The sequence below is a fragment of the Passer montanus genome, unplaced genomic scaffold (genome assembly GCF_014805655.1).
Source record: "Passer montanus isolate IOZ18808 unplaced genomic scaffold, ASM1480565v1 scaffold4, whole genome shotgun sequence".
Lineage (NCBI taxonomy): Eukaryota > Metazoa > Chordata > Aves > Passeriformes > Passeridae > Passer > Passer montanus.
The window spans coordinates 12,314,459-12,335,283 of record NW_024368818.1 but is presented as its reverse complement, the minus strand read 5'-3'; the positions used below and the strand labels follow the sequence as shown (position 1 = coordinate 12,335,283).

Genomic DNA, 20,825 nt, shown 5'->3' with positions numbered 1-20,825 from the left:
GCACACTCCACTCCAAAACACTTTTTGATAGTGTGTGGAAAATCACGGTGCCAAAGACTGGTGTCCACAGAAGGGTCCTGCAAAAATCAACTTTATTTGAATAAAGGCAGAGTCTAGTGGGCCATATCCCTGTGAGTTCTCTTGAATTTTTGGATGATCTAGCCTCCTTTTATCCTGAACTCCCAACCACACGTTGCCCTCCTCCTTTCCTCATTGGCTGAGGTACTAAGAAAGTACAAACGTCCCAAACCACCTACTACATGTCTTCCTTCCAACATGTACCCCCACATCCATTCTTCTATAATATGACTGGGTCTTTCAGGTTATCTAGCTATATGGTCTGATCTCTCCTAGACTCCCTCTAAAAAACCTGAAAATTTTAAAATTTTCCCACATGAATATAGAACTAGGGTCATGAAAAGGGAAGGCTCTGGGGCTCTGAGTAGCTTACTGGGGTAAGAGTTTGCTGGATTGTCTCAAAGACTTCAATAGTCTTGGCTTGCTGCTGGATTGTGGCTTCCAGCCTTGCCATTTGCATTTGGAGCCTGAAAAAAAGTACAGGCCTTATCACAGAAGTCCACAAGAGAACAAATCCCAAAAGAACAGCACGAAAGAACTTAATCTAAAAAGCATCTTTGAAAATCACGTATTAGTATCTCACTGGGATGCAAGATGACAGTCCTGTTGTTTTCACAGAATCACACAAAGTGAAGCCTTGCTCCACTGTCTTACCGTTGAATGCGTTCTTCCAGCTGGGGGATAGCTGCAGCTGAAGAATCAAAAGAATCAACCAGGATGCCTTGCACGTTCCTCAAAATTGTTATTACCTTCTCCTTTTGGGCATTCTTCCCTGAGTCAGCATAATATTCATTCTTGTTAAGAGATTTTTTCAGGTCCTTGAGCTGTCAAACCACAAAAACAATCCCCAGTAGAAAGCTTTTATGTATTAAAAAATAGTAAAGTGCTTTGACTCCGATGTTAACATTCAAAACCTGTGTTACTTCATCTTTTATAGTAGGCCCTGTCCTACACTGATTTCCTAGAGTGTTTCCTAAAGAATGGCACAACACTTTTCTTCTCCTCTCTCAAGGACTCTGAACACACTTCGTAGCCTGTTCTGGTGTCATGCTTTAGGAGTGGTATTCCCCAACATCGTGCTCCCACTGAGATCTCCAAACCACACTGCTGCTCCCTTGCTCCCTCCTTCTCCTCTTCCTCACCCTGAGACAGGAAGGAGAGGAGAACTGGGAACACAACAGGTAAAGGTCATGGGTTCAGTTAAGAACAATTTACTTACAATTACAAGAAACAGCAATGAGATAAGAAAACAGTAGCAGCAACAATATTCATAAGAAAAGTGTTCAAGAGAGAAGTAAGAGATTCATATGCAAAATGCTCAAACCTGTGTTATCCAACCACTCCCTCTGCCACACTAATCCAACCACAAGGGAATAGACTCACTTTCCTTTCCCCTTCCCCATGCACCACATTCCCTCCCGCTCCCACCACCCCACCCTGCTTCCTCCATCCCCTGTCCTTGGCTATGACCTGAGGTGGTATAGAATAACCCCAGGGCCCTAGTCATGCCCTCTCCTGGCTACTGATTAGAAACTCCTCCTCTTCCTCAAGTGACTTTACAACTCCATAACAATGGTGATGGGGAGAAGAAATACTACAAAACATCAGTGCAACCCTACAACAGACCTATTCTTTCCCTGCCAACACGCAGTCCACTTTGCTAAACCACAGAGGAGAAGAAAATACTGTGTGCTCCATGAAGCTTGGGAAGCAGCTTTTTGGAAGGAATACACACCCTTCTCCCATTAAGGACAAAGAGCCATCACAAATAGTGATTTTTTTAATTGTAGTCACCAGACTTAGAAAATCAGTCAGGCCAGTTATGTGTCACTCAACCTACTCTTGTTGCAAAGTTGTGTAGTGTACTAAGACCACCTCAGTGCAGCCCTCCACTGTTACTTCAAGTGGTGTCAACAGGCAAACATCAAAGGCAGCAGTGCTGCTCCTTCCCCTGAACCACCCCATGTTACACAGAAGTTTTAAGGAATGATCAGTTCCCTGCTCTGTTTACTACAAAGAAAGCTTGGGACCCTGCCAAGAAACAGGCATTTTCCACACCTTAGTGGAAAACCTTAGTTTTTTCCAAACCTTAGTTTTACACCTCTCCAGTTTCTCCAACAGCAGTTTCTGTTCTTTCCTGCTGTTGACCTTCACAGTTCCAAGAGGAGCTCCTTCCAGGGAGTCCTTTTTGAGAATTTTGTCAAGCTTCTGCCTCGCCAATGGCTAAGGAAATGGTGTTTCATAAGCACGGCAAAATCAGTGTGAACATGACAACAAAAGTGATGCTTTTGCTGATGAAATTACATCATTAGATTGGTCTGCAGGTTGAGGGAGAGCTTGGTCAGCAGGTTGAGGGAGGTGATTCTCCCTTCCTACTCTGCTCTTGAGACTCCACCTGAAGTACTGTGTCACTCTCTGAGGCCCCCAGCTCAAGGCAGACATTGACCTGATGAAATGAGGCCAGAGGAGGGCCACAAAGACATTCATAGGCCTGGAACACCTCTCTCACGGAAGAAGGGTGAGGGACCTGGGATTTTTCAGTTTGGGGAAAAGCAGGCTCTGGGCAGATCTTATTGCAGCCTTTTAACATAAAAAGAAGGAGAGATATTTTTAGCAAGGATTGTATTGACAGGTCAAAGGGCAATGGTTTAAAATGAAGAGACATTTGGAAATTTTCCAAGTATTGTGATGGAACACTGGACCAAGCTGCCCAGAGGAGTTGTGCTCGTCCCTGGACATGTTCAAAATGAAGCTGAATGGGACTTCAAGCAGCCTCTTTTTGCAGTCCTTCTGCTTCAAATACATATGAAATTAAGTCCAAAATACAGCTCAGGTCCAGATTAATTACTTCCTCTCAGCTTTCAAAATATACTCACTAGCAAGAGTACATGTGCTTACACTGATAGGTTCTATTTAGGGATATTTGCATCCATCTCTAAGAGTCACCTGTTTGTCCTGCTCAGAATTTGTTTGAGTTGAAGAATCAACCTTTAGCTGAAGATCTTCTCCCTGTAATGTAGGAAGCTAAGCAAACAAGAAAAAAGAGAAACAGCTGGGAAACGAATCCTTGGTAGTACTGCAGCATCACACTGCCTTCAAGCACAGAGCACGAAGAAACGTGACTTCTGGGGTAGTGTAAGAGCTCAGGAAGTACCTTATTCTCAGAAGAGGACATAAAATGTTCCTTCTGTTCTGCTCTTGCAGCTGACAATAGAGATAAAAAATAAGGTAAGAGTGTTGTTGCTGTGAGTGCTTCTTTCACTTTACTTTTCCAAAAGTGATCCATTCCAGAGAGGCCTATAAAGATAACTATGTATTCCCTCTCAAATTACCTTTGCCACGCCCCACTGCAGCAGAGCTCACACCCATTCTGTTTTGGCATGCAGCAGGAAGCTGCACATCGGCCGACACTTTCCTTTGACCTTCAGAATCAGTCTGCATATTTTAAAAGACACATATGAGAACTACCACAGGTTGCTTCCACATCCTCTTCCACCCTGAAAGCTTCTGCTTCAGCCAAGAGGCCTAACAAAAGAGGGATCAGGTGATGGAAATAACAATAAGGGTAAACACAGTCAGCATGTTTGGCATGTCTCTCTTGAATAGATCTTTCAAAACAGGACAAAGTCCTCCCACCCAAGCTTGAGAGAACCTAGGCAGAAGAAATAGGTCTCTAAATGGTCATCCACAACCATTTGACATTGACTGGATCCACAGAAGACATCTGAGGTGGGAAAAAAAAGAGTCTTACAATGCCAGACTTCTAGGACTTCAGAGGACTATAAACAGAAGGAAGTTTTACTTATTTGCCCTAGAAATCCCACATGGATGTCAGCTGTAAGGAGGCCCAGGACACTAGCTGGACCTCACTTTGTCCCAGTCCCATCTGAACAGCTTGTCTGAAGCAGTAGCATGTCAAGGTCCAAGTGATGAACGTGTAGCAGAAGCAGCAGCAAAGGAAAATGAGCCCAGAAGAAGGTGAGTCCAGAGGGACCCCCACTGTAATGTACCTCAGAATCCCAGGGAAAATCATTGTATTCCTGTTTTGCTTCCCCCTCTGCTGGCTGCAAGACTCTGTCTTCCTTTTTCACTTCTCTCCGTAATTGTTTCAAGACCCCTAAGAAAAGATAAGCACACAATAGCTGTGAGTGTTTATTTTACTCTGTTTTTCTGCATCCAATTCACTCCAGAGAGGCTTACAAATGCAACTATTTAGTCCCTCTGAAACTACCTTTGCAACATTCCACTACAGCAGAGTGTGCATCCAGCCTGTTGCTGTTTGCAGCAGGAAGCTGGACAGCAGTCGACACTTTCTCTTCACCTTCAGAATCAGTCTGTGTAATTTAAAAGACACACATGAGAATTGGCACAGGTTGCTTCTCCACCCACTTCCACACTCAAAGGCTATGCTTCAGCCAAGAGGCCTAACAAGAGGGATCAGGTGATGGAAAGAACAAAAAGGGCAAGGACAGCAAGCACATCCAGCATCTCTATTGAGCATTGCTTATAAAATGGGACCAGGCACACCTGCCCATGCCACAGAGAATGTAGGCAAAATAAATTAATCTGTAGACTGTAGGTCATATGGGAACCCATTTGCTGTTAACTGCATGTACAGAAGAGAGATGTTTGATGGAAAAATGAATCCTCACAATGCCAGACTTGCACAGTTTTCACAGGATTGTAACAAACAAAACGGAGCTTTACTACACTATCCTTACAGGAAATCTACATTGGACATCAGCTGCAAGGATGCCCAGGACATTAGCCTGACCTCACTTTGTCCTAGTTCCACCTGAACAGTGTGTCTGCAGCAGAAGAATGTCATCAAAGTCCAAGATATGAGGGTGTGGCAGAGGCAGCAGCAAAGGAAAATGAGCCCAGAAGCCAGTTATTTAGAGGGACCTCACTCATGTACAGAAGAGAGATGTTTGATGGAAAAATGAATCCTCACAATGCCAGCCTTGCACAGTTTTCACAGAATTGTAACAAACACGGAGCTTTACTACACTATCCTTACTGGAAATCTACATTGGACATCAGCTGCAAGGATGCTCAGGACATTAGCTTGACCTCACTTTGTCCTAGTCCCATCTGAACAGTGTGTCTGCAGCAGCAGAATGTCATCAAAGTCCAAGATATGAGTGTGTGGCAGAGGCAGCAGCAAAGAAAAATGAGCCCAGAAGCCAGTTATTTACAGGGACCTCACCTTCATCTGAGAAATCTATCAAAAAGAATCCTCCCCAACTCCCCTTTTACAGCAGGACTGGACAAGGGGTAATCTGAGTGATGGAAAAACAGCAGTCCTCACAATGCCAGCCTTTCACTGGTTTCAGAGGAGCTTTACTGCTCTGTGGTGTTCTAGAAATCTAGTTTGGAGGTGAGCCACAAGGAAGCTCATGACATGAGCTGGACCTCACTTTGTCCCAGTCCTAACAGAACAGATTATCCGAAGCAGTGCCTGGTTAAGGTCCAAGTTACAAGTGTGTGGCAGAGGCAACAGCAAAGGAAAATGAGCCTAGAAGCCAGTGAGTCAGAGGGATCCCACTGTCTCCCTCAGCAAAGGTACCTCAGAATCCCTGGGAGAACCAGTGCCTTCCTTTTTCACCGCTCCTCCTGCTGGTTTCAAGACTCCTAAGAACACATAAGAAGCTCATCATAGATCTGAGTGCTTGCTTCACTCTCCTTTTCCAAATCTTTTTCACTCCAGAGAAACACACAAACACAGCCATTTAGTGCCTCTGAAATTACCTTTGCCATGCTTCTCAGCAAGAGAGCGCACACCCACTCTACTGTGTTTTCCAGCAGGACGGTGCACAGGGTTAATCGCTTTGTCTCTAACATCACTGAGAAGCTGTGTAATTCAAAAGACACGTGACGAATGGCACAGGCTCCTTGTGCACACACTTCTATACACAGTTTCTGCTTCAGCCAAGAGGCCTAATAAGAGAGGGATCAGGTAAAGGAAAGAACAGAAAGGGCAAATACAGCCAGTGCATCTGGCATCCCTCTTGAGCAGATTTTTCAAACCAGGATAAAGTCCACCTGCACAAGCTTGAGAGAACCTAGGCAGAAAAATAAATATTTAAACTGTGGGTCATACCCAATATTGACATTGGCTGGATCCACAGAAGAAAGCTGTGAGATGGAAAAAGAGCAATTCTCACAATGCCAGCTTTCTAGGACTTCAGAGGACTGTAAGCAGAAGGAAGAGTTACTTCTTTCTCCTAGAAATCCAGCTTGGGGATCAGCCACAAGGAGGCCCCAGACTTCAGCTGGACCTCACTTTGTCCCAGTCCTAACTGAAAAGATTATCTGAAGCAGCAACTGCTTAAGGTCCAAGGAAGGAGGGTGTAGAAGAAGCAGCATCAAAGCAGAACGGGTTCAGAAGCAGGTGAGCCAGAGGGACCCCACTGCCTCCCTCAGAGAAGGTACCTCAGAACCCCAGGAGGAATCACCATCTTCCTTTGCAGCTCCTACTGATGCTGCGGCTGGCAAGACACCTAAGAAAAGATAAGCGTGTCATTTCTGTGGGTGCTTATTTCACTCTGCTTTTCTCTACCTGCTTCACTCCAGAGAGGCTTACAGAGGTAACCATTTAGTCCCTCTGAAATTACCTTTGCCACGCTCCACTGCAGCAGAGCGCACACACGACCTGGTGCTGGTTGCAGCAGGATGCCGCTCACGGGCCCGCACTTTCCCTCGACCTTTAGGATCAGTCTGTGTATATTAAAAGACACTCATGAGAACTTGCACAGGCTGCTTCCACTCCCACTTCCCTGCTCAAAGCCTCTGCTTCAGCCAGCAGGCCTAAGGAGTGGGATCAGGTGATGGAAAGGATAGAAAGGGCAAGCACAGTCAGTGTCTTTGGATCACTGCTGAGCATTGTATTCAAAGCAGGATCAAGTCCACCTGCTCAGTCTAGAGACAAGCTAGGCAGAAGAAATAAATCTCTGGACTGTAGATCATACGGGAACGAGCTGATACTGCATGTATCTAGGAAAGCGAGCTGTGTAATAGAAAAAGAGCAATCCTCACAATGCAAGCCTTTTAGTTTTCAGAGGGCTGTAACCAGCAGTGAGCTTCACTGCTCTGTGCTATACTAGAAATCCCGCTTGAAGGCCAGCTGCCAGGAGGCCCAGAACATTAGCTAGACCCCATTTTGTCCCAGTTCTGACTCAACAGCTTGTCTGAAGCAGCAGCATGTCAAGGTCTAAGTTATGAGTGTATGACAGAAGCAGCAAAGGAAAAAAAATCCAGAATCCAGGGAGTGAGAGGGACCCCATTGCCTCCGTCAGAGAAGGTACCTCAGGATTGCAGAGGGAGCGTTTGTCTTCCTTCTTCTCTGCTCCTTCTTCTTTGTAGTCTCCTTACCAAAGATAAGAAGTGTGTCATTTCTGTGAGTGCTTATTTTACACTGCTTTTCTCCACCTGCTTCACTCCAGGGAGGCTTGCAAAGTTAACCATCTAGTCCCTCTGAAATTACCTCTGTAAGGCTGCACTCTAATAGAGCGCACAGACACTTTATTTCGGTCTGCAGCTGGGCCATTGCCCTTCTTTTCTGCTGCTTCTTCTTTTGGCACATGACCTAAGAAATAAGATAAGAAGCACGTTGCTGCCTTGAGTGTTTATTTTCCAGTCCTTTGGCCCATCCCTTCAGACCAGCATCCCATTGATTTGGTATCATTCTACTACAGGCCACAGTGATTTTCCTCATCAGCTCTTTGAAAGCAAAGTATCTTACATGACTGTGCCAGTGTAGGTGTTTCCAAGCGATTGACATGAGTTGCCTCATAGCAGGAGCTCCCAATTCTTTCATTAGCAATACTAAATATAGAAAGGAAAAAGATGCATTAGGTAAAATTCCCCCAGATTTCCATGCACTCTGCAGGAAAAGCAAAAGTCATACATGTTCCATTCTACCATATTCATAGACAATTGCTAAAGGGTGACACGCACACAGAACTTACTGCAGTCCCAGAGAAATGGAGACCTCATTACAGGCATGCTGACAGTACAGGTGCCTAGTCCTATCTGCCTAGTCTTAACTCACCCCTGCTACAGTCTGGCTACAGTCTCGTCTGGTAAATCCCCCTCTCCATTTCAAGGACCAATGAATTTGGTCCTTGAAATGGAGAGCCTCCTGGCAGACTGACATCACCAAAGCCTCTACCTCAGCTAGATGTTATGCTAATAGTGCAGCTACTCTCCACATCAAGATGGTTTAAAGTCTCCTCAGTCCTGGTCCTCACTTTGAAGGGCTTCAGAAATTCCTATGGTTAGCCTGAGGATCTGAGAGTTTAGAGAGCTCTCTAGTGGGTTATCAAGAGGCCAACAAATATTGTGCTTGCATTCCAAGACCTGTGTTGTCTTCTAACAGCCCTCAGTTTGACTGGGGCTTGGGTTTGTTTAATAAGGGGAAAAAAAAAAAAAAAAAAAAAAAAGAAAAAAACAATCAAACAAGAGAAGAAATTAAACATGTTCTCTAGATTAAGGCTGCTGTGCAGAATGATGCATTATCACGACATTTATACTGTGCCAGAAGCCTGGAGGGAAGGAATGAGCACCACATATTCTAAGAGCAATCTTCAAACATGCTTTATTCCTAAAGGGGTTTTTACACCACAGTTTACACCAGCTCCCTTCTCTCCTGCTTCCAATCAATACAGGTTGCCAGAAGGGGCAGGGGAAGAAGAAACTAAGTCAAGATCCAGTGGCATGAGTTCATGGGCAATTGTTTATAGCTAGAAAAGGCATACTTATAGGAATAATGCACTACATTCACCCATCCCTCGGCCCATCACTGTGAAAGAGGGCTTTTTTCCTCAGTCTAGTAAAGCACACGGGGTATCAGTCAGATCCCCTCTGGAACAAAAGGCAAGTAGTTGCTGCCAATGCAGTGTAACTTGGAAGCACAAGGTGAATTCTCAGAGACAGCTGGGGGAAAGGGACAAAGTTTTCCTCAACTTCTAAATCAACTCTTGACATGGAAAGAGATACATCAGAAGACATCACTGAGCTCAGCTTCTACAAAGCTCTCAGCACCTCATTAAACCTTACTGCTGTTACCAAAAAGGGAGGTACATCAGCACAAACATTAGGAGAATGCAGTTGTTCTAACAATGATGTGAAACACTTACACATCATCTTGAACCATTTTGGTGAAAGGTTGACGTGGATTCAGTCCCTTGTCTGACTCATGAAAAACAGCACCATGTTGACGAAGAACTTGTATTACTTTCTTATTCCCAGTAAGAGTAGCAATTGTAAGAGGGGTCCTAGGGCATCCAAGAGATGAGAGTAAATACATCAGCTTTTGCAAACATTGCCTAGCCAATACTTCAAATCCTCCTTGCTCCTTAAACAATTCATTTCCCCTCTCCTACAGGCAGAGTGAAGGCACAGCCAAATGCCTCTAAATGTTGGAGAATTCAGGCATGTGGGACCTCAGGAGGTCTCCTGGACAACCACCTGTCCAGAGCAGGCTCAGGGCCTGTGTGCCTGCATGTGCATGCACATGTGGGTGTGTGGCATGGCAAACAGTGCTTTTTTGCAGTGCTCAGTGTGGAAATCACTCCCTGAAAAAAGTGAGCAACCAAGCCTGGGTCTGCTTTCACAAGTCACCCAGGAGATCCTTCTGGGTGATTCAGGGTCCTTTTCAAAGCTCATTCTTATGTCTCCCATCAATCCAACTCAAAGTGTTCTAAGGAGCCCCACATGCACTTTTGGCAAAGCTTTTACCTATAAACTTTATCTTGAGCATTCACGTCAGCTCCTTTTTGAAGAAGGAACTTGACCATTTCTTCACGGTTTTCAGTGATTGCAAGAGCAAGCGGAGTGTATCCCCACTGAAAGGAGAAATCATCTCTCTTAGAATGACAGAGAGAAGTCAAGCAAGTTGACATGGGAAGAGCAGCTTTCCCAAAGTCCAAGCTTACTTTATTCTTAGCATCAATATCTGCACCATGCTCAAGTAACAGCTCCACTAGAGATTTGCTGGAAACCATGACAGCAAAGTGAAGGGCGGTGTTACCATTTATGCTTCTGTGGTCATGGTTGGCACCATGTTCCAGCAGAATAGCTGCACAGTCCCTGTGCTGGTACTCTACTGCCTGGAAACAAGACACAAAGGAGGAATAACTTCCAGCATCTATGTTTCTCACTGCCAGAACTCCCTCACCTTCCCAACACTGGAAAGTATGAGCGTCATCAAAGATTAGGGAACATATGCCCCTTCTGCATACCTTCATTAGTGGTGATTTATCCAATTTGTCACAAGGGTTTAGCTTGCACTTATTTTCTACCAGAAACTGAACAACATCTGCATGGCCATTTATGCAAGCAAGATGCAGAGGAGTCCTAGAAATTAAGCATTTGCAGTTGTCCTGGTTTAAGTCCAGATGGCAAATAAGCACCATGTAGCCACTCGTTCACACCCTCTCCCTCCCCACCCCAGTGGAACAGGGAGAAGAATCAAAATTAAAACTTTAAATAACAATTAAATTTTAACAGATTGATAAATAGAAAAAAGTAAATAAAATAAATATTATAATAATAATAGCAAATTAAAAAATCCCAAGGAAAAACTGTGATGTACAATACAGTTGCCCACAACCCACTCAGTGATGCCAAATCCCATTTCAGAATGTTGACCTGGCTAAGCTCCCTCCAGCTTTTTGTGTACTTTCTCACTGCCAGAGGATGAGACACTGAAAATGTCCTTGACTTAGGGTAAACACTGCTTAGCAATGGAGGCTGTGGAAATCTACAGAGTGCAGAACCAGTGTGATTCCCTGAGAGCACCTCCCCTGCCCCCAACAGTCCTGCATCCGTTTTGTCCCAGAGACTGATGGGATGGGAATTCTGATGGCACTAGGAAAGCTGTGCTGACTTTCTGCGAATCCATGCCCTGCTAAACCAAGTCGCTCAGTCTGGCACCTGGAAAGGAGCTGTCTCTGCTTGAATGAAGGGCTGATGAGCTCCACAGAATCATCAAATCTTAATATGGTTTGGGTTGGAAGGGACCTTAAAGACCATCTAATTCCAACCCCTGCCATGGGCAGGGACAGCTTCCACTGGACCTAGTTGTTTAGAGCCCCATCCAGCCTGACCACTTGGATAAAGAGGGATGGGACAAAAAGAAGATCAACTACAGGGCCCAGGCACCAGAGCAGGGCAGGGCAAGCCAGAGTGGAGTGGAGCTTTCCCCGTCTGCCTTACAGGAAGGGTTCCTGTAAGGCTGCTGCTCTGTGGTTGGCCCTGAATGCCAGACACAATTCTGGGCTTTGCTGGCTCTTCCAGACAGGGTGGGTGTGTTCTCTGCAAAACTGGGTTTGTTACCTGGTGTGCAGCAAGGTAATAACTACACACTTGAGAGAGACACTGATTATGTATTTCAGAGTTACATGTGCCTGGGTGCTCAGTGGTATTTCATAAATAAAGCACAGCCCACGGGACTTTCCATGCTATTATTTATACATAGAAGCTCAGAATTAATAGCTTCCCAAGTACAGCCCCTCTACTATGACTGGTTAATAGTTTCTACACAAGTTATGTAACCACAGCTACATCTATGTATGCTTAGGGGAGGGATCTTCACCTGGGCAGGGGTCTTTTTAACCTGCAGTTGTGATTTTCAGTATTATAATGAAGAAATACAGCTAGAGTATAAATTGGACCTTGAGTTTTTTGCCAAACTGGCAACGTATATACATAGAAATACATCAACATCTTGATTTATAACAACCTTTACAGATGTCCTTCACTAAGAGATGCTTCTGCTGTCTGTTCTACTGACACAACAATATCTTGATTTAGTACATCCTTAACGCTTGTTAGTTCCAGGATGTCCTTGGCTAAGTGATGCTAGCTGCTACCTGCTCCACTGATTGTCTCCTTTCTTGCTGCTCAGGTTCGAAAGCAGGCAAAATACATCCACAAAAAACCCCACCCCGACTCAGACAATTTTGACAAATTCCACATTTTCAGCAGGCGGAGGGCCTGCTGTCCTTCCTTACAGCCTGTCCCGGTTGTAGCCATTGATGCGGTGCTTGTTCAGCCACCAGTGCTGCCGCAGCCGGGCCAGGTCCGCGCTGGCGGCCGCGCTGTGCAGGTCCGCCAAGCCCATGGCTGGGGCCGGGCTGGGCACACACAGCGGGGCCGGGCTGGGCACACACAGCCGGGCCCGGGCCGGGCACACACAGCGGGGCCGGGCTGGGCACACACAGCCGGGGCCGGGCTGGGCACACACAGCCCGGCCTGTGCCGAGCCCCGGGCGCTGAGGGGAAGCGGCCGTGGGGACGGGACCGGCGGATCCGAGAGGCGAGGCCCGGGCGGGGCGGGCCGGGGCCGCTGCCCACTCCGCCGCCACGGAGTCGGCGCTGGGAGCCCCACAGCGCCCGAGAGGGGACAGCGAGCGTGGGACAGAGACCGAGCGGGGACAGCGACCGTGGAACGCGCCCAGGCGTCACACACCGGACACGCCCGGCCCGGGCACGGCCGGTTCCGGCGGGGACGCGGCAGCTGGGATAACGCGGCCTGTAGAATCAAAATCACAGCGCTTCAGTCAGCCTGAGACCTCTGAAAACACCCCCAAAACCACACCAAACATCCCAAAAACATCCCCAAAACACCCCTGGAAACACCCCCAAAACACCCAAAACCACTCCAGAAACATCCCTGAAACACCTCCAAAACACCTTGAAAAAACCCATGAAACACCCTAAAAACACCGCCAAAATCATGCTAAAAACATCCTGAAACCATCCCCCAAAACACCCCCAAAATCATGCTAAAAACATCCTGAAAACATCCCCAAAAACACCCCCAAAACACCTCCAAAATCATGCTAAAAACACCTGGTAAACACCCTCTAAAACATCCCAGAAACACCCCCTAAATACCCCTGAAAACACCCCCAAAACCACCCCCAAAAACATCCTGAGAAAGAAGTGCTTGTATGTACTCATTATAGATCATATGTGAAGAAGTATGTGCTACAATAATGAAGGATGTTAGCCCAGATGAAAAAAAATAAATAACGGAGCTGCCATAGTGCTGGTTCCCAGGAGACTGTGTTTCCCCCTCGGCGGACAGAGTTCTGGAGATAATCTCTTCAAGCTTCCTCTAAACCAAGGGCAGACTTTTGAATAGGAGGCAGGCTGGAAGCCTCCCATGGTTTACCATCTCCTAATCCCAGCGATCGATAGTTAATTGTATTTCTATCCTCTTCAATCCATTGATCATTTTATGTTAAAACATTAGCTAATTAATGACTACCTTTGAACACCAGAGTTAGACTCATTAAGTTCATTTTAAATAAATCAATAACAGAGACAAAATTCCTGGTGGTTTGGGCAGCCTTTAAAAGGGGTAATTTAGACAATGAGTTTTCAATGACTCCATTCTAGCACTTGGCAAGATCTCAAAAAATCTCAACTGAGCCCATAAACACTTTTATAGAAACACTAAAGTCAGATTTTCAAGAGAATTCAGCACCCCAAATTCCCAGCCTTTTAAAAAATCTGCTTACTCTCCTGCCATTAAAATATCTCACTTCAGAGGCAAAAACTGAGCCCTCTATCATGAACTGTTCACTACATATGCACCAGAGGCAAAAACTGAGCCCTCTATCATGAGCTGGAGGGGGGCTGTTCACTACATATGCAGAGAAGAAGAGAAAACAAATTATTTCCTGAAGAAAAAAAAAAAACATTTTAAGGAATTATTTTGCATTTCCTTTTCTATCTGTTAGGAAAAACTGTGGATGGCAGGTGGAAGAAAACTGCAAGGACAGAAAATAACTCTTTATGGAAATGCTAATACCCGACATATACACTGATTTATTTTTTTTTTCACCTAAAAAGTTGTTGTAAAGATTATAATAATATACATGAAAGGCTAAAGTCTTGATTGCTGTAATACCTAAATGCTAAATCCTGTTAATAGGGCAAATATGTCTGACTGTTTTTTCTAATCCTTTTCATGCTTGTTTTTGAAATTATATGGTAAAAATTCTCCACAGCCAAGTGCAAGGGCCCCCACTGAGGGATGGGAATGAGTTAGGCCACTGGTCATTCATAAAATAATTCCCTAGTAACTTACCATCAAGGAACAATTTACATTCACAAATAATCAGGAGCCAGATTTTGAGTACCTGAATAAAAGTCAGAGCCCTTAACTGTGAAGTATTCTTTTGATCCTCAAAAGAAGGCATGGACTTCGCATGCTAGCTTCTCAAAATCTTGAAGAGGCAAGGCCACAGAGTCTTTTCCTTGCATGGGTTAATCCTTGCATGGTGTAACCAGTTACGCCAGTAGAAGTTGTTCTAGTGGACATGATAGAATTACACATAGTGATTGTATCAGCAAGCAATATAGAGAAGTACTCTCTATAATGAAATCTATATCCCTCTGCAATGGCTGTTATTCTGTGTCCCCTGGAGATACCCTGCCAGAGCCAAAGTGTCACCCAAATATGATCTTGTTTCACCAAATGCCATAGACAGTGCTACAATAATTATCCAGGCTGGAGGCAATTCCATTCATTCAATCTTGCATTTCCTTCACACAGCCTGGCCTAAAGCACATCTTTGCAAATGTTGAGTTTGATGCTATCCCAGCACACCGTCCACCCAGCGTTCAGAATTAAGCAGACTAACTGAAATAAAAAGTAAAAACCCCAATTAATTCTTAATGCCTCCTCATGATTTCCTGGTGGTTCTCTGCTGCAAGTAATTGGTTTCTTACAGGAAAATAGACACCTGAAGTGGCACAGGCCATTCCACCTGACTGTTAGCACACTGGTCATTACCATGACTTGAAAGCATTTAGATATGCAAGTAACAGGGTACTGCTGTCAAACCTCCAGCACAGTCACTGGGTATTGCGTAAGAACATAGGAGCTTTCATATTCAGCATGTGGCAAAAGAAACCCTGCTCTCACAAACCTGCTCCGTGTAAGGTTCCCTGATTCTAACAGTGCATCCCATCACCAATGTTTGCCAGTATTCACTGGTGTAGCTCAAAGAAAGCAGCAGGGTTTGCTCTTAGTGATTGTTAGATTTCATCCTGCTTGATGAACAGATTAGTTCTGTGCATTGAAATTACTCTACACTTTTCCTCAGATAATTTACTTATTATTCTTAGAGCATCAGAATTAATCAATTCCATGACTTTTTGCCGTTTTATCCCTCATAATCCTTTTTCACCTCATTCCAGAAATGCATTTTCTTCTGAAATTTGCACCCTAAGTTCTACTGGGACCATCCACAGAGTACCAAGCTGGTAAAGACAGCACGATATCAGCTTTGATATTTTTCTTCATTATACACAAAACTAAGATGACTGTTTAGTATTTTTCATCACTTGCATACCAATAGAGTGTCTGTTCTTGTGTATTAGCCCTTCGGTGTTTTTATCTGCCCTCTTTATTCACATTTCTTCCCAGGCTTTTGAATTATTTGATCATAATAACTGTGCAGGCCTCCCTGAGATGCACAACCATTGGGAGATGCTTGCTCTCAGGACATAGCCTGTTACATACTCCTTTAGGCAACTCCTTAACTACATCTTGTCTCCTCCAACAACTTCTGTTTATGAATAAACTTCCATCATGTGCTTACCTCCATGGTTTGAAGCTTAAAGAACATCAGCATCCTAATGTTACTGGTGGGATAAATGCTGCAATTGCCTTTCAGCCAGAAACAGTTCCAAGAAGAAAAGCTTCGAGAAGCTGGCAGAGAGGGAGATTACAAATCTCTTCAGGGCCAGGTCACAGTCTCATAGCACTTTCCTTCCACCAGTGTACAAGAAAAAGATATTTTGGAGAGAAAGTGCCACCACCACAAGATACTTTCTTCATTTGGATCCCTTTCTTCCTACAGACAACCATGTTGTTCTTTTTTTTTAAGCCATCTTTAAGAAAGCACTCAGTTAAAGTTAGGACACAAGTTATTTAGGTAAAACTGGCAGTAGTGAGCTGTTGCAGGATACCAGAGGAATGGCTGGCTGGCTCCCAACATCCAGCTGGGGATGAACAGGGGCAGCTGTGCATGGGTGGGGCAGTGCCCCCTGCCTAGTGTGTGTGTGCACAGCCAGCCCTGGAGCCCATGCTGCCAAGAACAGCCCAGCTCTGCTGGTAGTGCAGGAGCAAGATTCCAGTGCTGGAATTGGCATAGGCTTGCCTGACAGAGGACTGCGGGCATAATGAAATTAATAAAACACAGCATAATTTTACAGCTGAACTTAACAATTTTTTTCCCAAACTAAACTATGAGAATCATTCTACAATAAAGTTATATTTATGAGGGCTTATCACATAAACTCTGCTTAATGCTCACAGGCCCTTTGTGGGCTGCACACCCTTTCATCTGCATCTTGTTTTACCTCTTCTTTGGATGGGTGGTTGAGATGAAGTGACTCACCACTGGACACCTTGAAATATCTTCAACAGACAGAAAGAAAGCTACTTTCATTTAAAATGACAGGAACAGTAGGTTTACCTGTCTAATCTGATTTATTAGTGTTCCCCTGCCAACTAGTTTGGATAAGATTCCAACAACATGAGCACCTTCATTTGCTTGGTCTCCTACAGACATTTAAGAAGATTGTCCTTTCTATGGATTTTGTCATTTGTGACAAACATAGTGAATTCCTTTTCTTCCTTTCTTTCCAGCTGGTCCTGAAGAGACGGAGCACACGGTTAATTTGGGAGATTTAAAGAACAAAGATAAAGAGTGGTTTAAGTCCACTTTCTCTGAAAGAATTTCTTCTTCCCTGGAATTATGTCTGACACAAAGGTTTCTTACAAAGGAAATTCACAACAGACCCACAGGGGGATACTAAAAGGGTGGGCAGGATGTGCCTTCAAACATCCCCAATTCAACAACTGAATGCTGCACAAGGGAAATGGACTGCAGAAAACAGGCATGTTATTACCATGCAAACTTGTAAAACAGTATTGCCATTGTCACTAAGAAAGCAAAAGCTTTTCCCGAGCTCTTTAAGCCTCAGAGGAAGGGCTTGCCCTAGACAAGTTTTCCTTGACCTGTACAACCTGCACAAGGCAGACAAGCAGGAGCCAGCCAAACCTGGCTTTAGGGGTAATGGAGAGAATAAAGAGTGAATAATCCTTCAAACACATGTAAAATGCATCATATATTGCATATTCACAAGTAATGTGGAGCTGCAGAGCAATCAAAAAAGAGTAAGGTGAAAATATATGTTAGCAAATAAATGTGGCCCCATGTGTGTCTTGAAATGGGGAAGAGGAAAACGCCACCATGAAAAGCCTGCACTTGCAGATGCTGGTAGTGGGCTAAAGCTCCCCTTCACTACCAACCACCAAAACAAAACCATCAACCGTAGGACTCAGAGGAGCAGGGAAAGAGTGAGGCAGAAGGGGTCTGGAAACTAAACAGGGTGAGACTAATAATTGTAATTGTATAGTTATCATTATTATATTATTATTGAAGTTTTTCTGCATTGAAGCATTTCTCTTTCTTATGTAATTATTTGTTCTGAACTATTATTTGATTCTTGGATTAGACTGTTAATATTTTAATCACACCAGTAATGAATTCTTGTTTTATATAAATTTCTTCTGAAATTTCCTCTGTCCTACACATTTTCTATCCCTTCTTTATCCTTTGCTCCTCCCATTGCACCATTGAGAGTGGTGGCCACACTGAAAATGAACCAATGTGAAAGACAGGTTTTTCCCAGTGATTTGTTCTGGGAGGGTTGATCAACTTTGCAAACACCATCAGAGTGAAGGGAAGATTACTACCTGCTTTTAAAAAGCTGGAGCTCTACACAGTTTTACTATCTGAGTGTCATTATAATTTCAAAACTATCTCATTCCAACAGAATGTAAAATGCAATAATAACTACCTGTGAAATTTCTATGGCTATGTCCTGACAGCAGTACAGCAGCAGCGGTTTTTCCCTACTCTTATTTATTCCTTCCTATTATATATATGCATTTTCCTGATTATTTTAGCTATAAAACTAGCCACATTCCAGGAAACAAGAATTTTAAAGCCGATTATATCTTGAGCAGGACAGTGATTGAAATGAAAATTGTATTTTCAATGTAGACTTTCTTAAAATTACCCTTCAAAAATTACCATTCTTTGAGTTTTCATACCTCAGTGCTGAGGGCAGGATGGAGAGTAAATACCACATATACAGAAACCTAGAAATAATTCTTAAATATTTTTCCCTTATCTAAAGCATGTTTCTGCAGCATATCATACAAGCTAATTCTAGCCCAAATTTCAGATTTCAGTACTATTTTTCTTGATGTATGTTCCCAGAAAGGAAAGCTGAGGGGTGTAGGAAATCTACCAAGATAAATTAATGTATGAGATGATTTGAAATAGATTAGTCATTTAATCAGAAAATTCAAGAGACATCTGAAATACCTGTGCAGGCTAATTTTTAAAAACATCTACCTCACAATAAGTAAAGAATTACAGTCAACAGCTGCACACTCCTCTGGGAGGAGATAATATTTTTGTTCTTTGCTTATTCAGCAATTAAAGAGGTCTTAATGAATTAAAGTCTTATAATCACAGTCACCACAGAACAAGCAAGCATTTCATAGCTCTTTATGCTCTAAATCAGTCTTATCCTGAGCTTTGGCTTATTCTGGTCTAAAGAAGGCTGCAGCCTTGCACATGATGCCAGCGATTATCCCAAACCATACGGTTGTGCTGAAGCTTCACATCTCTGTAGTGTTCCAGTTCCAGTTGAGGCTACAGAAACCTGGATCCAGTGCAGACGAATGCTACACACAAGCCAAGATATTTATGTCCAGATTTCCTACAGCTTAAGGCATTAATTTCTTCCTTCTGTAATATTTAGAATATTTTCGTCCTCAGTCTAGATTACATTTTCTGGAAAAAATACAGTCCTGAACCTGCAACCCCAATTTTGGCTGCTCTTTCCTTTTTAATAAATTCTATATTGGCAAAGTGTAGGAATTGGGCATTTAAAGCATCTTTTAAGGGTGGGGTGGATTTTCAGAACCAGAGCAAGTAATCCTTTGTCAAAGTCATATGTTTTTATAAATATGTTTTGTTTCTGGCTCTCAGTGTTAGTTGTATTTTCTAAGGCTCACCAGCACCTTATGGTTCTGAGCAACCCAAGTACTGCTCAAGACAGATGGAGTGCTGGGTTAGTGCAAATTCTTCATCTGACTCCTGTTCAATCTCATAGCAAAATTATCCATGGCCCTAGAAAAAAAGAAAATCCAAACTGCTCCTCATATGTATGCTCTAAAAACAGCATCCTGCCACATCCTGGGAATACCTGAGCCCATCAAGACAATTCATCTCCTGTTATCACAATGTCTCATGGTTTTTTTCACCATGGGTCTGCCCAAGGTGAGTTATTCTGATAACTTTTCCAGAGCATCCAGCCCGGGGGCAGATAAGGATGCAGGCACAGAGCAGACAAGGGATTAAACTCATCTTGTGGTCAAGAGCAGCTGTACAAAGAATACAACACACCCTAAAACTGTCAGGACCATGGAACACATCCACGAGCCCTGAGCATGAGGGTTTTTTGTGACAAGAAGACGTGGTTTAGCATATCACTCCTTTACGCAAAGTTCCTAGGTTTAATCTGGGCTTTACCTCCGTGTTTTAGGAACAAGTATATTTTTATATAGGACCTGCTTCTGACAGTGTGGTGAAGGCCATAATGGAGAAGTCTCTATAAAATCACCTTCTCCAAACAAGAAGTGAAATATTCCTTTAAACTGTTAAGTCAGGAACTGAATAAGTGTTTGTCATCTAATTTCAGCTCTCCCACACATACTTCCAGTGAAGTCAGTGAAAGTTTAGGCATCTAACAGGTATTTTGGATTCACTTCAGTCCTCTAATCTGTCAAGAAGGACAAAATTCTGTACCTCTCCAGTAATAAGTGATCTCATTGCAATCACTTATTTCTGCAATTACCTGTAGCTCATTAGGAGTGAGTTATTTTACTTAATTTTTATCTCTTACCCAGAAAACCCCACAAGGCAGCCAAAGGCAAGAATTGGCAAAGAGACAGGCAAAATAAACTCTTGTTATAATAAATAATTTGCTGTTTGTTGAGTTTTATGTTAGTTACTAATCTTCAGACTTTCTATTGGCAAGACATCATCTAAACTTGTATTTTCATCCATTTAAGCATCCAGTAAAGTTTCTGGCAGAGTTGACACTCCAGAACTTGTTGATCTACTCTTTGGGACTTACTTTCAGCTTACTACTAACAAAATTACAGTGACTCAACACTGCTTTACAATTCTTGACCCACACCTGGTTGTCCTGCCAATGACATTGTGAAAGACAATGACATTGTGAAACTGTTGGTGAATCAATTCACAACAACCCTCCTTTTCAAACTATGAAGTCACGAAAAATTGTGCGCAAAGTGCTACAGGAAATTGCCCTCAAATGGATTTTGTCATATCCAGAGGATGTTTTTACTACTCATGGCATGAAATGATGTGATGAGTCCTTTACACAAGAGTAAGAATGTTTAAAATATTACCAAAATATTTACTATGAATTAACCCAGGTAAAAGACCATCCACTTCTTCCATGAGGTTTTGCGTGACTTGATGCTGTAAAATTTCTCAGCTCTCCTAATCAAGAACAGGTCACTATTTTAGCCTCTGACAACTCAAAGCCTGCATGGGTATTACTGAAAGTTCATCTCAGGCTTGCTGCCTGCAGCCTCCTGAATCCAGGAAC

The 20,825-nt window shown here is 43.5% G+C and overlaps 1 protein-coding gene across 1 annotated transcript; it reads right to left on the bottom strand.

Annotated features, from left to right (window-relative positions):
* Positions 1-412: 412 nt before the first annotated feature.
* LOC120506747 (POTE ankyrin domain family member A-like) lies at positions 413-12,205 on the bottom strand. The gene is made up of 15 exons (XM_039718708.1): positions 12,096-12,205; positions 10,323-10,437; positions 10,017-10,190; positions 9,820-9,926; positions 7,823-7,905; positions 7,565-7,666; positions 7,386-7,447; positions 6,696-6,798; positions 5,648-5,712; positions 4,310-4,412; positions 4,089-4,195; positions 3,025-3,102; positions 2,167-2,301; positions 733-902; positions 413-545 (listed from the first exon to the last, which is right to left on the bottom strand). The coding sequence occupies exons 1-15, from the start codon at positions 12,203-12,205 to the stop codon at positions 413-415; spliced, it is 1,647 nt and encodes a 548-aa protein (XP_039574642.1).
* Between the last annotated feature and the right edge of the window lie 8,620 nt (positions 12,206-20,825).

What these genes read in the sequence shown, in the direction of transcription:
- LOC120506747 (XM_039718708.1), bottom strand. Translation starts at nt 12,205, where the DNA reads ATGGGCTTGGCGGACCTGCACAGCGCGGCCGCCAGCGCGGACCTGGCC. An exon ending in GCTCCCTCTGCAATCCTGAG is followed by an intron (nt 6,799 to 7,385) that starts GTACCTTCTCTG and finishes TAATATACACAG; the next exon opens with ACTGATCCTAAAGGTCGAGG. An exon ending in GTTCTCCCAGGGATTCTGAG is followed by an intron (nt 4,413 to 5,647) that starts GTACCTTTGCTG and finishes TAAATTACACAG; the next exon opens with ACTGATTCTGAAGGTGAAGA.